Source organism: Limanda limanda, chromosome 1 (assembly GCF_963576545.1).
Source record: "Limanda limanda chromosome 1, fLimLim1.1, whole genome shotgun sequence".
Taxonomy (NCBI): Eukaryota; Metazoa; Chordata; class Actinopteri; order Pleuronectiformes; family Pleuronectidae; genus Limanda; species Limanda limanda.
Genome location: NC_083636.1, coordinates 34606714 through 34620402, shown reverse-complemented (window position 1 = coordinate 34620402; position 13689 = coordinate 34606714). Strand labels below are relative to the sequence as shown.

Genomic DNA, 13689 nt, shown 5'->3' with positions numbered 1-13689 from the left:
TCTGCAACACGAATCTAGTTTCAGTCTCAGTCAAATTGGATTTTAAATGGCTCTTTAAAAAACAGTTTTTACTGATGTTTGTTCATCTGTAAGAGCCGGTTTGTGAAAATCTCTTTTTAGTCCTCAACATGAACATGTTTCCGAGGCCGACTGCTGACAGAAATGTTTTTTTCCCTCTCCACCAAACATCAGCAGCGAGGAAAATCCCTTCTCTTTTTCATGTCTCCTAATCCCTCAAATCGACCAACCTCTTCCTCTGCCCAGTCTTACTTATCTGAAGAGTGTCCCAGAGGCCCCAGTGGCTCTGGTTCCTCTCCCACAGGAGCCCGGGCCTGAGCTAATCGTCTCTGAGCGAGAGCGAGGCGAGCATGTCTGTAATCCTGTAGGTTTATCAGAAGAGTGGCCTGGCCTGTCCTGACTGAGAGATAGGGCGGAAGAGCTCAGAGCCAAGCCGGGGACACAATGGGCTAAAGGCAGGAAAATCATTTACAGCCGAGCCTCAATGACAAAGCCACTGACCTTTTCCCTCTGAAATATTTATCTGCAATGTAGTCATCAATTGAATATTGCAGCATTATTCACAACACTGCATCTGATGCCGCTATCGACGCCACCAAGGTTATTGGTTTGGTAATGGGCTACTTAAAGTGGGCGTGAGTTTTATGTCCGTGGTGATCTAAACTGCATTACAGCTATAGCATCCAATTTGGTCGGGATAAATGAAGCAACACAAGAGGTGCATGCAGGCGCACCGGTTTGAGATTAGCAATTCAGTAGATGGGGAGTTACAAGGCCACTTCTAAATAATGTGACCAGCGGTTTCCTCGAGGATTTATCATCAGGAATAAATGTAATTTTAATGCACAAGCGTAATATCTTAAGGAGGGCAGCTACGTTTATTTGTATTTTTAAGGATTCCGTGTCTTCAGCCCGAGCGGTGGCCATCCGTCTCCCCCGACATAATTCACTGTAACAAAATTAGTGCTTTCAACTTGCATCATTTATCGGGGAACCAGTCCAATGTGTTTTAGCTCAGGACAAACTCACATCTTATTATAAAGCCCAAGATCGACCGGTGGAAAAAAATAGATCTTAATAAAATGAGATCTATGGCTTGTCAAAAAAAAAAGAGAGACATGCCCGGTGGTTAAGCTATAAATCCCTTTGCAATAAAACCAGAAAAATGTCTCCTTCCCTTTCCACAACCGTTTTATCATTCATGAATATGATCAAACCGTCTCCTCAGCTCCACGATGGACAGATAATAAATAATCTCATTTAATAACACAAACTCTGGGCTGGGTTTAGAAAATTTCATTTACTTGACAATCCTTATTAAGAAGAGGCCAAAAGGGGGGAGGGGTGGGTGAGGGATCGGGGTCATACATTGCAAAATGTAGTTATTTCAACATCATACTTCATGGAGAGCGTTCACATGTCCATATAGAATAATTGCACTTTATAATTATAGAGACAGTTTGCTATGTAACTCAACAGGCCGACATAAATAAATAGTTTTACAGAACCAGTGCAGACACACACAGATCTCTTCAGTCACACGCCGCACGCCGTCACAGATCCTATAGCCCTAAAAAGAAGAGGAGTGTAAATGATTCAGGCGGCCGGCTCTCCACAACATGGCACTCCATCATTCCCAGGTGTCGTGTTCCGCTGCCACAACAACAGTCACATCCAAACACACCCATCTTTGAGAAATCTTAACAAAAACACAACCAAACTGCACATCCTGCTTGGCCTGAACGCCACAGTGTTGATTATCCATAATATGCTGAGCTGAGCGTGACTACATCAAAAACAATTCCGATGCTAAGTTACATCACTTTTGTCTATAACTGCATGACAATACAAAACACAATGATCAAAAAAAGATGTTCACCGGCCCAGAGGATGGGCGTCATACTGCTGAAGCACACGTCTGATAACACTGAAAAACTAAATTCACATGAAAGTAACAGACGAACATAATTTGAGTTAATAATCAAGAAACGTTCCCTCTCAAATATGGAAAAAAAACCCATCATATATTCACATAAACTGTCATATTCAAGTGTTTCTAGACGAGTACCAATGATTATTTCAGTTTCCCATGTTTGTAAAGGCCGACGGAGAAACAACAGACAGTGTTTACACGTTGGAACACGATGGCGGATCATGATTGGTTGCTCAGCATCAGTATCAAACGGAGAACAGCCATTTAAGATATAAAAATAAAAACAGAAAAAGTCCATAAGATAAACCTCTATCTTAGGTCATGATTATCGTTTACCTTCAGGCTTCTAACACCGAGCCGTACTTCAGATACAGTTCATGCACCAACGTAACAAGGCGTGTCTCATTCTCGCCTCCGCTGTCAGGTGTGTCACCTCCGCGCCCCCCCGCTGTGCGCCAGCGCCTCGTCTTATCTGTAGACGGGGAGTTGGATGTGGGCTGTGTGGTGGTGGTGCTCCAGCAGCGGAGGCATTCCCATGGCTTGGTACCCGCGGCCCAGCATGCGCTCTTTGATGCAGGGGGGGTGGATGTCACTGATGAGGCACTCCAGAGACTGCAGGCTGCTGCTGAGCACGGCGGCGTGGCACAGGCTGGAGGTGGGCATCCCACAGCAGAGGTTCGGGTCGGTGCTGTAGGCCTGCATGTGGGGGGGCGGGAGAGGCGGATGCAGCTGAGGCTGATGATGCTGAGGGTGGTGTGGGCGTTGATGGCAGTGTGGGTGGAGGTGGGGGTGGGAGAAGCCCATGTCCCGAGGCCTGGCCGTGCACGTACCCGTTGCCAGCACCTGGGAGGTATAACAGTCGCTGTGGGGGGGGGCCAGCACGCCGTCCCAGAGAGGAGCGAAGTACTGGGAGGAGGCACCCCCACTGGGAGGAGGCGGCCTGTAGGCCAGCTGAGAGGAGCAGGCCAGAGGGAGGCAGGACTCAGGAGACTGGCCCCCCCCGGCCGGTGCTGCTCGATGCCCCTGAGCAGCGCTGCCCACACTGTACATCCTCACTGCCACCTGCTGGTAGGACGCGTGCTGCTGCTGGATCGGATGCTTGTGCTGCCACAGCGCGTAGTCGCCCTTCTCCAGGTAGCCGGCTGTGGCGATGTCTGCGCTCTGCGTGGGCAGCATGGCTCCCGTGAACGCCAGGCTGCTCTGGGGTGGCACCCCCAGGACGAAGTCGGAGTCCGAATGTGCCACGGCGGCCACGGCCTGCACGGTGGGGCTGGCCCGCGCCTCCCCCCCCAGCTGCAGGGCCTGGCTAAGGGGAACTCGGCTCATCTGCCTCATCAGGCTCTGAACCTCGGCCAGCTCGGACCGGGGGAGCAGGCTGCGGTCTCCGGAGGTCATCCCCGGACCGGAACAGAGCGTCTCAATGGGCACATCAGAGAGCTTACAGGCGCTTATATGATAGGCCTTGTGCCCATGTCTGACAGCGTAGCCATTATTCAGAGGATTGTTATACGGTGCCACAGAGGCCGGATGGTTGTTGGCATGTTTAGTCCTCCTGCCCTCCGAGTTCTTCACCCCACCTCTCACCACCTCCGAGTGTTTGACGGCCAGCAGGCCTCCTGAGCCGGGGTAGGGGCTGTAGCGATGGGTGCCCGTGGTGTCCAAGCCGTTGACGGTTTTGTTGAGCTGCTTGTGCTGCGGCACCCGTACCTCGGAGGGGACGATTTTGATGGACAGCGGGCTGTTGGCGTTCCGCTGGGCGAAAGCATCCAGCTCTGCAGGAGACGGGTACCGGGAAATCACGGTGGCCAGGTCGCCTGAGGAGAAAGAAGAGGAAAATAAGCGATTGGTCTCAAAGAAGCTCTGTTGTTTTTTTTACCTTTCAAGCTCAGAACTATTAATGGAATGATGGAAGATGGAATGCTTTCTAAAACTTAGATTATTTTCAATGTTACACAGGGAAATTAGAAGAAGAGCAAGAGAAGAGGAGCTAAATCAGATGCAGCAGCTCCAATGAGATTCATTTGAAGATATTAAGGTGTTGGAGGATCGAATGAAAAAAGGCTTCAAAGTCATTTTTGTTGCTGATTACACAACTGATATATCAGCAATCGCCTAAATACTAAATTATTTTTAGTTGTTCCACATTTCATTTTTGACTGTTCCTCAATAACTCTGAAATCACTCAGGCATCGCTGCTTCGCGTCAATGAAGGTTAGTTCCACTTTATGCTTTTATGAACCTGAACCGATCCCACTGTTAAAAACCCTGGAGTCCACGTTGAGAAGGAGAAGTTGTTGCAGATGGGGACAAAAAGAGCAATCACACAAAGAGCACTTCTGATTGAATTGTGTGTGTGGGAAAGCTAACGGGACAAACTAAGATTGGATTTAAACACTATTATTCAGGCAATTTCATGGCTGCTTAACTCCTCGCAACAAAGGTGAGGTGGAAAACGGTGGGAGCCATTTAAAAACAATAAATCACCTGTTTGAAATTACAGCCACCTTTCAGGCCGACACTTTTATGGAGTTTCTGGCATAAAATAGAAAAGGCGCTGAAATTAACCTACAGAAGTCGGTGGAAATCATCACGGGCGAAATAACAAGCCTGTAATCTGCCACAAAAAGCTTCTAAAAATAAGGATAAAAAAAAACAAAACACTTCATTTCATTTTCAATAACAAAACCAATTCCAGCGATGCGGGGGAGAGGCTCACTTGTTGTTCCCATTTGAAATTGATTTGGGAGTTCATTTCATTTCAGGCCTACAGTGAGCCTCCCGACTGTGAAAATGATTCAATCTACAAGATCCATCTCATGAAAGGAATAAATTGGGTGTTTAAAATGGAGGAAGGAGGTAAGGTGGAGCGTTCAATCCATTCAGAAATCTCCTGGCGAGGCAGAAGCAGCGCCGCGGTGGTGCCGGCAGCGTGAATGAATTCTACAGAGAAATACAACGAAGCAAAACGCTGCTTATTATGTATCGCGGCGTAGTGCTGCTATAGAAAACAATGACATCTGGGATGTTGGAGAGGTGTTTATACTGTACACAGCATCAAGATGTGAGCTCTCGCTTCTCTGGTTTCACATAATCCTGCTCACCGAGTCGGAGGTAACAGGAAAAACCAGCTGCAATAACAGTTTCTGGCCTTTGGCTAAAAAAAGCTTTTATTTATGACCATCAATGATAAGTAAAGGAGGATCATAACCGCCCTGGAAGAAGCCTAGGTAATGGGGAGTGATATGAAAGATTAAATGAATCTTTGTGATACCACAGAACTAAACGTGTCTCTTATTTCTGCCTTCAAATTGCTCAGTTACCTGAGAGAGATCGTTTAGTCGAACGCTTCAGTCGTCTGTCGCTTGGTTAAATGTCAGCGTTAAGCTCTGCACGCTGCCATTGGCTCGCTGCTCCGCACACATTTCAAACACTTTGAATGCTAACACGTCTTCGCAGGGTGTCTGATATTGTTAGTCCAGAGATTACAGCCCTGTCAGAGCCATGGAGACACAACACAGCTGCACTTCCCCACTGTGGCTGCCTTAATGTGCCGCCATGGAAACCTCATTAGCAAATAGGCCTTTTCCCCCAACACACTCTGCATTCACATATTTGTCATCCGAGGACCACTCCCGCGTGGCGTATGCATGAGAAAAAGGGGGGATCATTTTCGGCTGATCCCCCGACAGAAGCGCGACTGCTGGATAATGGGAAACTCAAAAGCGAGGACAGTAACAGCGCGACCAGCATTAACGCTAAGCTCTAAATTACCAGCAGAGGTAATTGTTTCAATCTTGAGGACTTTATTACCAATCACGGGTGTTAAACTGCAGCCCAGCACGTCATGTTTACCAGTCAGCTGCATCGCTTTTTGCTCATCTCACAAGGCTTTCCCTCCAGAACACACCCAGTTTAAAAAATAAATAAAAAAAGGGACCTACAGTGTGTGCTTCATTAATTACAATCTGGCTCCACGACAGCACAAGTCTCCCTGTGAAGGTGCCAAGGAAGCACGAGCCTCCTTTGTGGAGGCTGCTGTCTCATCCTCACTCTCAACACCAAGGCCAAATATATATACACACATGAAAGTGATAATTGATGATAAAGTATCGCTTGTGCTCTGCAGGCGTCGCTTTCACTTCCCAGAATCGGAGCAAGGTTCAATTTGAAAGCTTTTTTTTTTAAGTTAATGGTTTTGCTTTGCTGGTCCATTTCAAACTCCGAAGCTTCCAGATCATTGATCCTGAAAACAAGCAGAAGAAGGCAACAGTCGTTCTATTCAGAGGATTGTTTAGCTCTTTTGAAACCGAGGTGTTTCAACTGCAGCTCGGAAATGTGTGAGGGAGAAACCGAGCAGGTGAAGCGTCTGAGCAGCAGAGCAGCTCTCAGCCTCATCCCGGCTGTACAGTCTTTTAGGAGATGAGATTCTTCATGTTCTTCCATTAATGCATGTTTAATGTTTAGTGGTCGGCAATGAACCTAATGAACCAAAGACCAACTCGTTCAAGTCTTTGAATTAACACAATGAAGAGAAGCAGAAAAAGATAGAAAAGAGAACATTTTCTTTATTTCTTTCTAACTGTTCTTCTCTCTACTTCCATCTCTGCTCTAACCACTGGCTTTACTATTTAATTCAATGAAAACTATATTTTTTAAAGGTTAAAGCACATTATCTGGAGCAAGCTTTGGTAAATTAATCTCAAAAATCTCCTTCATGGGTGTCAACCATGCATTTCACCCTGACATGTTTTCCTGTGTTTCTCCCCTGTGGCCACGACGAAAGTCACGGGTGTAAAAAAAAAATAAAAAATCAAGACGAGAAATGAAAACAAATACGAGGTCGTTCACATGACAACCGGGGAAATGGCAGCTTCGTGTTGTCAGGTGAGGAATGGAGGGGAGATAATTAGCAGTCTGACCTTAAGCACTTAATCACCGTTAACCTGCAGTCTGCAGGCGGCTCCTCAGCCCTGACACAGAGCAAGAGAGAGAGAGAGAGAGAGAGAGAGAGAGAGAGAGAGAGAGAGAGAGAGAGAGAGAGAGAGAGAGAGAGAGAGGGAGAGAGAGAGAGAGAGAGAGAGGGAGAGAGAGAGAGCGAGAGAGAGAATATATACATATATATATATATACTTACATAAGGTAAATTATGTTTAAGGTGAAGACATGTTTAGAGGTTAAGGTTAAGGTAAGGTTTAGGGTAAGGGTAGGCTTGGGTTAAGGTTGAGGTTAAGGGTTAGGGTTACACAAGTAAAAACTATGGATAAGGTTCCAGGAACTTATTTATTTGAACTAAATTAAATTTATTGTATTTATTTTCTTTTTTTTACTTCATCTGTCATCCCTCAACTAGTTGTCAACGTTTGAGTCACTGGTTATTTCCATATCTTCATAAGCCACTGTTTACGAGAAGCAACCCCCCCACCCCCTTCACTCACTCATACACACACACACTGAGGGCGAGAGAGAGAGAGAGAGAGAGAGAGAGAGAGAGAGAGAGAGACGAGAGAGAGAGAGAGAGAGAGAGAGAGAGAGAGAGAGAGAGAGAGAGAGAGAGAGAGACGAGAGAGAGACGAGAAACAGCCCAGAAAAACATCAGCCTCTTTTCTCGAGCAGGCCTCGGCCTCACGCAGTGTTTACACGTTTAAATTCTTTGACCTTTAACAGCCCCCCCCCCCTACTTGTCCTCAGACACAGCTGATTAAAGTGGGCCGTGCTGGATTAAAGAAAAAAGCTTTGTTTGTCATTTTCCTTGCCTCAAAACAGAATCTGCATAATGACACTGATGTAAGATGCATCCCCGGCTCCCGATTGATCCCTTTACTGGTCCCAGTGGTCGTGCTGGAAGGTGTTGTTGGTTCGGGGGGGCACGCCGCGCGCTAACCGTGCCGTGTGCGAGTGTTGTGGCGCCACGCTGAGAGGAGCTGGCACGCTTTCACAGGAAACACCTAATCCTGATTTCCCTCTTTACATGCAGAGGAGACTCGCTTGGAGAGAAACAGTCGGGGGTTGAGGGAGAGAGAAAAGGAGATTGTTGTAATGTGTGTGTTTGTGATTTTGAAAGAAGGCGGAAATGTTTGCACAGGAATAATCTGCAAATATACAAAAACCTTGCGTTTTTTTATAATCACGCCACGGTGCAATTTGTGGCCTTTCACAACCTTGATTCCAACCCCCGTACAATTCTGCCACTGGGCTAATCTTTTTCCCGTGGTCACACTTGAAGCCCCCCCCCCCCCGCCCAGATTAGAGCGCAGTCCTCATTGTTTTGGAGCAGTTAAAGTTAATCACTAATTTATGGGCAAAACAAGCCCCAGAGGCAGGGATGAGATCCGGAGGCGGGCGAGCACTTTGCATTTCCAAAAACCACTCCTCCTGCCTGTTACACCCCCGGAGGCCCGACATGAGGAATGGGAATGGCCGCTAGGTAATTATTCCTTATTAATATCCAAACAGGTTGGCTTGAAATGTCAGATCTTATGGTTGGGACATCTCCAGAACACATTAGTGAGATAGTGAGACCAGACAGTTGATAATAGAGCTCCACACCGATTATTTCTGATATTCAAAATATTCCTCAACCCACTTTCGCAAACCAGGGCCTGACCACATTCACGACACATGTAAAGCCCATGTCTCTGTTCCCATGACAACCTCCCCCCCTTTTTTTTGGGCCGAATTGGCCCAATAAGCCTATAGTCATTAGAACCATGTAATTAATTGGCCCTGCCTCCATTCATCAGAGGTTAGACGGAGCGATAACACCAACAATTATAGCTGCTCTGTTCTCCCTCCATACTTCAGCCAAAAATTGAAAATATAATTATACAGTTTTTCCGTTTTGGATAATGATTCTATCTACAACTTTATTGGTGATGGATAACTTCCTTCTGTAGCTTTTCAACTTCAGTCTGGGGCCTAACGTGTCAAAACAGACACAGAGAAGCACAGCGGCCACAAGATGGATGATTTATGAAGTGGTTATAGAGTTTCCATTGGTGTCAGAGCAGATTGTGGGAGCTTCACATTCACAGTGTCAGTGACACACAACTCTCCCGGTTGAGTTGGTACTAAATGTGAACAGTGGTGAAAAATAACTTGGGTTAAAAATTAAAAGAAGGTGTAAATAAAAACATAAGATGAGGAGTTAACTACGACTCCCAACATCCAGTCATTCTCATACATGTGGCTTACGCTAGGCTTAGAAAACTGCTAATAGGTACAGCTAATACGATCTTACTGCTGCTTGCTGCTAATGCTAATGCCACTCTGCTTAGCAGCCCGGATCAGTAGCCTCCCTCTGGCTCATGGGTAATGTAGTATTTAGAGCCATCTGTCATGTCAAACTGACAAAATAGACACAAAGTTTAAATTATTGAAACCAGTGACCACAACATGCATGTAAAGGGTTTACAGTTTATCCAGAGGACTGACATGATTCTTTGTTGAGTGACGTATATTATTAAAACAAAAAACTGAAAAAATGGGAATAATTAATGGAGAAAAAAGAGTCCTGACAAATATAAAGACAAACTATTCTGGTTCATACAACAATTCTTAAAAAACTAAATTAGCTTGCTAAATTTCGTACATTTTTAAAAGGCAAATGATGTTTGTTATTTAAAACATCATGCTGAGAAAAGACAAACACAGATCTATTAATCAAATTTATCCATTAATCAAATATTGATTAATCAAATATTGATTAATAGAGGCTTAAAGAGTACGGTGCATTGTCAGCAGTTTTCAACACGTACCACAAGTTCTAAATTGAAAAGACATTAACATTTAGAGGTGGACAGAGGGATGCCAGTTAAGACCTCTGTTTAGTTGAACCAACCTAGCAACCATCTGCTCTTACACCTAACGTCTCTATTCTTAACCTCAATCCATAAACACACTAAAATAATTTCACATACATCCCTCACTCCTCGTCAGCAGGTTGTACGTGGAGGTGCTGGAGTAACCTCAGGGTTGAACACTTAGCTATGTGTGCTGGAGGAGGCTCCGGCGAATACTCCGTTGCACCAGTGTCACTCCTCATTTGTTTCTGTGCCGCTTGGCCCAGCTTGGGCAAAGTTTCCCCTCTAAAAGCCGACCCGAGCACAGGCCAGCAGCGTGGGAAAAAGAGAAGCGTTTCCAGCCCCCTGCTTTCAAGCTGAGATAGCAGAGAGCAGAGAGAGGAGCGCCGCTCGCATTCACTCTCGTCACGTAATTCCTCCCACTGGTTTTTCTCAGAAATCTTTCACATGGGTTTGTGGGGCTGAGAGCTTTTATGTCCTCTGCCTTCCATTTATTGATAGCTAAAAATGGAAATGGCTTTTCAAAAGCGCAGCGGCGACCGGGCGTCTGTCCCCATTTAACATGATCCAACAGCGACTCGTTTAATGAAGGAGCCCGGACCCACACAGACTGAGCTCCCATCAGCAGCCGATTCCCTGTGGTTGTGCTTGAAATGTCAGGCCTCAGCTGAAGGGTGCCGCACCACGCCACGGCACAGTCGCAGTACATAAAACTAATGGGGAGGGGGAGGGGGAGGGAGAGGGGGGTCGAAAAACAGGATGAGGAACGCACACCCCTGGTTCTGCCTGAGGCAAACTAGGCCCTTCTGTTCCAATGTTTAGCAGACAAGTGCTCCACTGATTCCTAATTAATATTTAATAACAAAATAGACAAAGAGGTATTTCACCCGGGGAGAGACATGAGGAGATGAGGAGATGAGGAGATGAGGAGACGGAGCTTAAAAGGGGGGATGGAATTTGTAAATTTGAGTTCGGTCGGAAACACAGCAATTGGTTTTTGAGTATGTAATTCGAAAAATAAGGCTGTTGCAGAACCACACAGGTATTTCCTCTTCATTTGGTTGATTTGACTTCATTGTATATATAGTATATGAAGTGTATTTGAAGTATATGAAGTGTATTTGAAGTATATGAAGTGTATATGAGCTATATGGAGTTCGGTGGGCTGAGAAAACCCCCTGGAGTGGCTCCACCCAGCTTCAACCCGAGAAGAGGTCAAATTATTCAGAATACGTGAAAGCCCCCCCCCGTGAGTGCATGTGCAGGTGTCGGGTTAACAACGTCATTGAAATCTGATAATTACAAACACAATTATGGTGAAATTAGACTGTGTAATGGTGCGGTGCGTGATGCGTGAGCAGAGCTAGCCTTTGTGAGGGAGCACAGGCCCATGCAAATGAACAGAAACATTTACAGGCAACAGGATCAGTCAGATAAGATCCTCCTGACCACCACCCTGCTCTCCAGGCACAGAAAAAAGATGTGCATGTGACTTATCAGCTCGCCAAGCACTGATAGTCAAATGATTCCGATTCACTCGGAGGAAGATCTGAAAGTACACGCTGATACCGGTCAAAATTTGCATAGTCGTGCTTTCTCGGACACTTCCTGTTTTGCAGCACAGTAGCAGTTCATGCACGGGTCTGAATAAAACACATTAAATATATATGTTACAGCTCAGGCTCACTATAATGATGCTGCAGCAGCTACAGGAAAGAAACAAAACATCTCCACAGGACATCATAAGTCTCCGTGTTTCATGGCTAAGTGTATTAATAAAACTGCAATACACCCAGCTGAACCATTAAACTGTGAGCAATTATAGATCTTCAATATAACTCCGAACCAGACCCAGCACAGAAATATGAGGCATCAGCAGTTTTTAAAATCGGAATGATAACAAAAAAGAAAAAGGAAACCACAGCAGAATAACTTCATTTGCAGGACTGTGATCTCATTATCTGAATCTAGACTATAGAGGAAGAAGAAGAAGAAGAAAATGTATTCAGAGCACTGCACAGATCCCACAGATGTAGAGTTACACAAAAAACAGAGAAGAATCCGACCAAGGACTAATTCTGCAGACATGTCACATCCAACCAATTAACTGGAAGGAATCTAATTACAAATGTCAATCCAGGTTAGTCCCAGAGATACCGGCTCAACCTTTCAGTGAACGCGGCATAATCAGTCAAGATGAAGGTCACTGACATTGGGGGCGCTCTCTGAAATGTGAACGTTATTAGTAACCCTGTGCGGGAGAGTTGATTAACTCCATAATTTCAGACTCCACTTTGACCACTGGCACCGCAGGAGCACAGTGATTAGCAACCCAATTAAAAGGCATCATCATCATCATCAGGATTGGCCATCATTTTAATTCTAAGAGCTTAACGGCAGCTGACGGCTTAACGCGCTCTTGTAAGGTTAACTAGGCAAGTAACATATTGAACTTGATTAATGTTGGGATTCAACTTTTGCCGTTTGCACATTGGGAGGAAATAAGTATCTGGCTTGCATATACTTGGACATTTAGGACATCTCTGATTACCACTCTAGTCTGTCCTGGCCTGGTTCAGACCACTGCCAAACTAAACCAGTTCCCTGTCCATGTGGGCTCCTGCTCTGGTCTGCTTGCAATGTGCTGCGTGTGGTATCGATGGAGGGAGGGTTACGATGTGTTTGGCAGAAAATGCTGATTTTGTGCAGTAGTGACAACATTTACTCCTACACTGTGTTTTACTACTATAAACGAATAATGGGTAATCGGTTGTGGAGCAGATAGATTGCTCCTAGAAGTCAATGAATTTCCTGGAGTAGGACAAGCTGCAGTTTTTAAAGACATCCAGGAGATTCAGACCAGGCAGGCACAAACAGACCACAGCTGTTCTTCCACTGGGTTTAACTTAAAGCACCATAGCCCTGGTGCAGAGCTGCTGTCTTATTTGAATGATTTTCTTAATTTCTCTCATTCTTGTTGTTCCTTTTCAGTCTCTGTGCACAGTTAATATGCTGCACCTTCTACAGTGCCTTTGCCAAAACCATACATAATCTTTAAGTCGACATGGTCAAGCTGAACATGATGGATTAAAAAGTCACTCAGGAACAAGAACCCGACCAGTTACTATTAACTTCGTGCAGAGTGCGTGTTGTCAGCCCTCTGTGTTACCTGTGTGCCTTCATGACTCACCTTTGCGGGTGCAGGGCAGCACCGGCGGCACCAGCAGCTGTAATGGCGGCGTAGCAACATCAAGGCTTTTGGGAGTGCAGGCCAGACGCTGCGACGAGAGGTTCTGTCGTCTCTGGATACAGGCCAGCATGATCGTTCACGACGGCTGCTCACAGCCTGGGTAAACCTGCTGGAGTAAAGATAAAACAACAGATTATTAAACTTTATCGAATCACCAATTAACACCAAATAAAATGTCAAACTGAGACATAGACATTTTAAAACCCCAATGGTAATAAAGACAAGGTCAGAGGATCAACAAAGTCAGCAAGTTTCATTCACTTGAAAACCATCGATGGCTACGAGAAGTTTCAAGGCAATTTACCCGGTGGTTGTTGAGATATTTCAGGCAGAACCAGGATGAATGAATCCCCGACCAGTTCTCTTGTCATAACTTTTGATTTTAAATGTTTTTCTCATTTCATGGTTTGGCCAGATAAGCAACGTTGGAAAGAAAGCAGATGCCAACTTAATGTTTGGAGAGAAAAAATATATAACGATAGGCATTACATTCAATCATCACTTTGATGTCGGAGAAAAAAAAACTGCCAGCGCACACGCTATAAACTCTCCTCCTTCAAAAACATCTCCACTTCACTCCGGCAGCTGACATGTCTTAAAACTCTTCAACGTCTCGGGTCCTTTTACCACATTAAAATTCAGGAGCCCGGCTTTGAACTGCGGAGGCTGCACATTTAAGGAAGTAATCT

The 13689-nt window shown here is 45.4% G+C and overlaps 1 protein-coding gene across 1 annotated transcript; it reads right to left on the bottom strand.

Annotated features, from left to right (window-relative positions):
* Nucleotides 1-2419: 2419 nt before the first annotated feature.
* Nucleotides 2420-13074, bottom strand: LOC133012573 (protein FAM222A). The gene is made up of 2 exons (XM_061080331.1): nucleotides 12941-13074; nucleotides 2420-3765 (listed from the first exon to the last, which is right to left on the bottom strand). Exons 1-2 carry the CDS (start codon nucleotides 13068-13070, stop codon nucleotides 2420-2422), a joined length of 1476 nt encoding a protein of 491 aa, XP_060936314.1. The 5' UTR covers nucleotides 13071-13074.
* Between the last annotated feature and the right edge of the window lie 615 nt (nucleotides 13075-13689).